The sequence below is a fragment of the Carica papaya genome, chromosome 9, assembly GCF_054855325.1.
Source record: "Carica papaya isolate Zhongbai chromosome 9, ASM5485532v1, whole genome shotgun sequence".
NCBI lineage: Eukaryota > Viridiplantae > Streptophyta > Magnoliopsida > Brassicales > Caricaceae > Carica > Carica papaya.
The window spans coordinates 14,653,882-14,660,384 of NC_142317.1; the positions used below are offsets into that span (position 1 = coordinate 14,653,882).

Consider the following 6,503-nt stretch of genomic DNA (forward strand, 5'->3'; position numbering starts at 1 on the left):
AGTGTTTTGACTTTCTTTTCACTTTATGCACAAGGTGTTAATTTGGAATACAATTGTTATCACTTGTATTTCAATTTTGATTTTCTATTTCAATTGTTCTTGGTGTTTGTTTGGATTGGGTTCAAGGGATATCATTTATCTTTCTTGGGTTCTATTTAACTTCTACCATTTGGGTAATTGAACAAATTTGATTCATTTTTACTTATGATCTAAATTCTATTCTAAATCGATCGAAGAGTTCTAAGATTCAAGCAAGGGTCTTGGGTTCTATTTAACTTCTACATTTGGGTGATTGAATAAATTTGCGTCTTTTTTACTTGTGATATAAATTCTGTTCTAGACTGATTGAAGAGTAACTCTAAGATTCAAGCAAGGGTCTTGGGGTTTCGCATCATTTGGTATTAGAGCCAGGTTCACCAAGTAAATTAGTCTATCCTTATTTTGTTATCTTTATTTTCATTATTTCTTACTAAAAAAAAGGAGACAAATTTGCATTCAGCAAAAAACAATCAGATTAGCCTAATTTACTTAATTGTGCAAAACACACTTCAACCAATTCTACATTGTGTAATTGAAACATCTATTGTTATTTTCCTTTTATTTATCTCATATAACATTCAAATACATTTAAAATTTGAAAGGAAAACTCGTTTCAAGGTTGTTTGTTTGGTTGAGATGGTTTCTGTAATTTTTGGAGTTGTTTGAAAACAATTCACCTCAGTTGAGTTTGTTTTTATCCAAAACTGTTTGTTTCACTTAATTTGAGTGTTTTGAGTGATAATTAGTGGTGCTATTAGAGAATTACAAGTTCTGTGTATTAAATTTCAGATTTACCATTTTTTTCTTGCATCTTTAGTTTTCATTTAATATTTCTGCCCATTTGCTTCTTATTACATCTTGAGTAATAATATTGATTCGTTGTTGCCTAATTAACATAAAAATCATCATACACTTATTTCCATATCAAGTTTGTGCTCTTCATCTTTTAGAATGTTCTAGTTTGCTTCTAGAGTTGAATTCGTGTATCTTGTTTCTTTAAAAATTTTTTATTATCTCTAATTAAAATTGAGTACATAGTGATAATTAATTGTTGTTTGAATTGACCATTTTGTATAAAGTTATAAAAGATTGCTTGAGTTGTAAAAAGCAAGAGAGTGTGAGCTCAAAAGAGGGTAAAAACCAAAATTGAGTGAAACACGAGTGCCCATATTACGAGAGTAAACACGTGAGGGAGTGATTTGTGAGGTTACAATCTATTTTGTTTGTCATCAAAATTTTAGATTTGAAGATGGAGCCACAAGGGAGTGAAAGAACATCAAAAGATCAAGAATTCATATCTCAAAGCAATGTAACAACAATTTGAGAGGATTCAACTAGCTATTGGCGACATGAATGAGAAACTAGAGAAACAACAAAGTGAGTTAAATCCATGATAGGGGAAGCTTTCCAAACCAATCCAACGGCAAAAAGACTTCCAACACTACCTTTTGATGAGGAAGTGGAGGAAGAATTTGATGACTAAGCTACTTTGGTCAATGAAGGTCGAAATTATGGTAGGGGTCGAAACGATCTTGATAAAAATATTGGGAGCATCAAAATAAAAATTCCATCGTTTCTAGGCAAGAATGATCCGAATGCTTATCTTGAATGGGAGCACAAGGTGGAGCTTATTTTTGAGTGCCACAATTATTCGAAGGAGAAAAAGATAAAACTTGCGATCATGGAGTTTGGAGAGTTCATTGTGTGGTGGGATCAACTCATCACAAGTAAAAGGAGAAATAGAGAGAGATTTATTTCCACTTGGGCTAAAATGAAGGCTGTCATGAGAAGGCGCTTTGTTCCTACTCACTACTATAGGAACTTACATAAAAAATCGTAAGGCCTTATACAAGGGAACAAGAGTGTAGAAAACTACTACAAAGAGATGGAGATAGCCATGATAAGGGCTAATATTGAAGAGGATAGGGAAGCTACTATGGCAAAGTTTTTAAATGGCCTTAACAAAAACATAACCAACATTGTAGAGCTTTAACATTATGTGGAGATTGATGATATGGTGCACATGGCTATAAAGATTGGAAGACAATTAAAGCAAAAGGGGAACACAAGGCAAGCCAACACTTAAATTCCAATTGGAGACCAAATTAGAAGGGAGATAACAAGGCTTCCAATTCAAAAGAGATGACAAAACCAAGCCAAAAGATACTAATGATAATAAAAACAAAGGTATTTCTAACTCCAAAACTCCTAGGAATAGAGATATCAAGTGTTTTAGATGCTTGGGTTTTGGTCATATTGCATCTTAATGCCCAAATAAAAGGGTAATGGTGATGTGTGGTGATAGTGTTGAAATGGATGATGAGAGTGATGTGGAGGATGAAATGCCTCCTTTGGAGGATTGTAGTGATGGGGAAAACACCTATGAAAGGTAGATTGTTAGTTTCTAGGCGTGCTTTGAATTTGCAAGTAAGGAATGATGATGAGGGGGTTAAGTTGTAAAGAGAGAACATTTTTCATTCTAGACGTCTAGTGAATGAAAAATTGTGCAGCATGATTATTGATGGGGGTAGTTGTGTAAATGTGGCTAGTACCTTGTTTATTGATAAACTGAGTTTGGAAACTACAAAACATCCTAAACTTTATAAACTGCAATGGCTTAACAATAGTGGGGAGGATGAGCATGTCATGCATTTGAGGCAACTGTTTGACACATTGCACAAATTTCAACTGTATAATAACATGAAGAAATATACATTTTGCATTGATCGCATCATTTTCTTAGGATATGTTGCGAGTGTAAAAGAAATCAAGGTAGATAGTGAAAAGGTAAAGGCTATTCAAGAGTGGCTGACACCTAAAAGTGTAATGTAATGCGCCTTTATTAATATTGCCTAATTTTGATTCAACTTTTGAAATTGAATGTGATGCCTCTGGGCTTGGGATAGGTGCTGTTCTTATACTGGATAAAAGTCTCATTGCTTACTTCAATGAGAAGCTTAATGGTGCACAATTGAATTATTTCACCTATGACAAAGAGTTTTATTCTTTGGTAAGAGCATTAGAGATATGACAACATTATTTATTACCAAAAGAATTTGTGATTCACACCGATCATGAATCTTTAAGGCATTTGAAAGGGCAAGACAAGCTTAATAAATGACATGCAAAATGGGTGGAATTCATTGAGTCCCATATGTGATCCAATATAAGCAAGGAAAAGAAAATGTGGTAGTTGATGCGCTTTTAAGAAGGTACATTCTTATCTGTACTCTTTCTACAAAGTTGTTGGGATTTGAGTTTTTCAAAGAATTATATGCGTATGATAGTGATTTTTTAAATGTTTATGTGGCTTGTAAACATGCGGCATTTCAAGACTTTTATAGGCATGATGGTTTTCTATTTAAAAAGAGAAAATTATGTGTGCCTAATAGTTCTATTAAGGAGTTTCTTGTTCGTGAAACACATAGTGGTGGTTTAACGGGACATTTTGGGATTAACAAACTTTGAGCATTCTACATGAACATTTCTTTTGGCCTAATATGCGCAAATGTGTTGAGAAAATTTGTGCGCAGTGCATCTAATGTAGGCAAGGTAAGTCTAGAGTTCAACCACCTAGATTATATATGCCATTACCCATTCCTACACATCTTTGGGTTGATATTTCTATGAACTTTTTGTTGGGTTTGCCTAGGACTAGAAAAGGTCGAGACTCAATATTTGTTGTTGTTGATCGTTTTTCCAAAATAGCACACTTTATACCATGTCACAAAACAGATGATGCCACACACATAATGGATTTATTTTTCTGCAAAGTTGTTAGAATATATGGCATTCCTAAAACTATTGTGTCTGATAGGGATGTTAAGTTTTTAAGCCACTTTTGGCGAGTTTTATGGTCCAAACTTGGGACCAAATTTTTATTTTCTACTACTTCACATCCACAAACAGATGGTCAAACTGAAGTAGTAGATAGAATACTTGGTACATTATTACGTGCTTTAATTAGAAGGAATGTTAACTTGGAAAGATATGCTACCATTTGTTGAATATGCTTATAATCGGAGTACACATTCTTCTACTGGATTTTTTCCTTTTAAAATTGTGTATGGTTTTAATCCCTCAACTCCACTTGATTTGTTGCCTATTCCTATAAGTGACATTTCTAATTTGGATGGACATAAGAAAGCAAAAATGGTTAAAGCAATTCATAAAAAAGCGAGGCATAACATTGAAAAGAAAAATGAATAAGTAGCATCCCATGTCAATAAAGGGAGGCGCAAGATTTCATTTGAACTCGGAGATTGGCTGTGGGTTCATATGCGCTAGGAATGATTTCCATCAAAATGGAAATCTAAGTTGGATGCTCGTGGGGATGGTCCATTTCAAATCATAGCCAAAATCAGTAAAAATGCGTACAAAGTGGACCTACCAGGTGAGTATAGTGTTTTGGCTACATTTAACATATTTGATTAATCTTCTTTTGAAATTGATGTAGGAATTAATTTGAGGAAGAATCCTTTTGAGGGGAGGGGGAATGATGCAAACAAGGCTAAAAACAATCAAGATACTCAAAGAGCATCAAAAGGTAACTTGGAGCAAATTTCAAATGACATAAACACAAATAGAGTTGTAAACCTGAAAAGTTTCAGCGGACTAGTAACAAGATCAAAAACAAAGAAGCTTAAAGAGTTGCTCCAAGTTTTCACTCAAAAACATGTAGATGATGGGCTGCCCAATTATGAAAAGTTCAAATATGAGCATTTTGAACAGCCCAAATTCATAACTTTAATTTGGTTTAAATGATTTGGGATAATTTGGGCTTGTTTTAGTCTTATTGGTAATGGGTGAATAAGTCTTGTGTATGGGCTTGATTAGTTGAGTTGTTTTAAGTATTTTGGATTGTTTTATTTTAGTTTGAGTTAATTAAGCCCATATAGTCAAGTGTAACTCATTTTGGGCTTAAGTCTTGTCTTAGTGTTATTACAAAAATGAGCCCATAAGTATATGGTGTCATAAACAATTAGTGGTGTTGGTTAAGAAGATTGGAGTTACAAGGAGTTACATAACAATTATATGCCTATAATTAGCTTAGTTACTGTGAGAGTTACAATTGTAATTATCATATAATTAGCCTCGTTATTATGGGTGTTGGCTATAAGTATTAAAGGAACTCTTCTTTGTGGATATCAAGAGTGGTAATCAAATATTTCAGAATTGAATTAAGAACGTTTTGGCTCTCTTTTCACTTTATGCACATGGTGTTGATTTGGAATACAATTGTTATCACTTGTATTCATTTTTGATTTCCTATTTCAATTGTTCTTGGTGCTTGTTTGTATTGGGTTCAAGGGATATCATTTATCTTTCTTGGGTTCTATTTAATTTCTACCATTTGAGTGATTTAACAAATTTGCTTCATTTTTACTTGTGATCTAAATTCTATTCTAGACCAATTGAATCTTGGGGTTCTGCATCACTTGGAGTGTGTTTTAATCTCCGAAGAAAAATTCAGGGAACCCGAGGATCGCCAGTAGGTGCAGCTGAAAACTTAGAGTTTCGGACATCGATTCGAGTAAAAATTCCTTACTCTATTTCTTGTTATGGAATTGAAGTCTAATTATAAATAATATGGTATTTTGTACAATTTAAAAAATCTAGATAATTAATCACATGTTACTAATAGAGTCATGACAAGTTATTACTCACTATTGATCCTGTTTTATTGATTTTACTCTTTTAAATGCATAATATTACACTAAAGTTGGTATGACGATGTAGTGGTGTTTCCTTGATGAATGTATTGTTTGTTCTGTGTGATTTATGGTTAAATTGTAAAACTAAAAATTAAATGTAAACGGAAAATTGTTTGATTAAATAAATGATTGAATGATAGTCTTACTGGATATCTTGAGAGGTAGTGGACAGACCGGGTGCATAGTTTCTACCGTGAATGTTGCCTTATACTGGACGGGGTATCGAGAATTGGTATTTGGCGCTCATATCGAATAGGGTATGGGGACGGCCCGTTTCACCCTCATACTGGACAGGGTATTTAGAGATGGTATTTTTGGCGTTCATACCAGATGGGGTATGGGGACGGCTGGTTACTTGAAAATGTTGAATAAGGGTTCACGCATAGTGGGAACATCCCTATGGACCCCCATAGATTGGTGTTGGCAGAAAAAGGAAAAGTTGTTATTCTAATTAATTGAATATGAAATTATGATATTGTTTGTGTTGTTTCCTCTATAAGTTAGTTTTGAAAATTTTGCTGCGGTAAGTGTACAATAAATGATTTTACTTATGATAAATGAAATTAGTTAAATTAAGAGCTACATTAGTTGTTTTCATGATTTTTACCAACCTTCATTTCTATATCGGTGAGTAGTGTGACATTCTTGTTGGGCTAGTGTAGCTCACTCTTTCATTAATCATTTCAGATTAAGAGGATCAAGATCCAGATCTCAATCCACAAGAGAGTTGCGAATATGATGTTCAGTTGT

General features: G+C 33.6%; 1 protein-coding gene across 1 annotated transcript; it reads left to right on the forward strand.

Annotated features, from left to right (window-relative positions):
• The first annotated feature begins 2,324 nt into the window (after positions 1 to 2,324).
• Positions 2,325 to 3,507, forward strand: LOC148240098 (uncharacterized). The gene is made up of 3 exons (XM_088212067.1): positions 2,325 to 2,428; positions 2,971 to 3,049; positions 3,283 to 3,507. Exons 1-3 carry the CDS (start codon positions 2,325 to 2,327, stop codon positions 3,505 to 3,507), a joined length of 408 nt encoding a protein of 135 aa, XP_088068193.1.
• Positions 3,508 to 6,503: the final 2,996 nt, after the last annotated feature.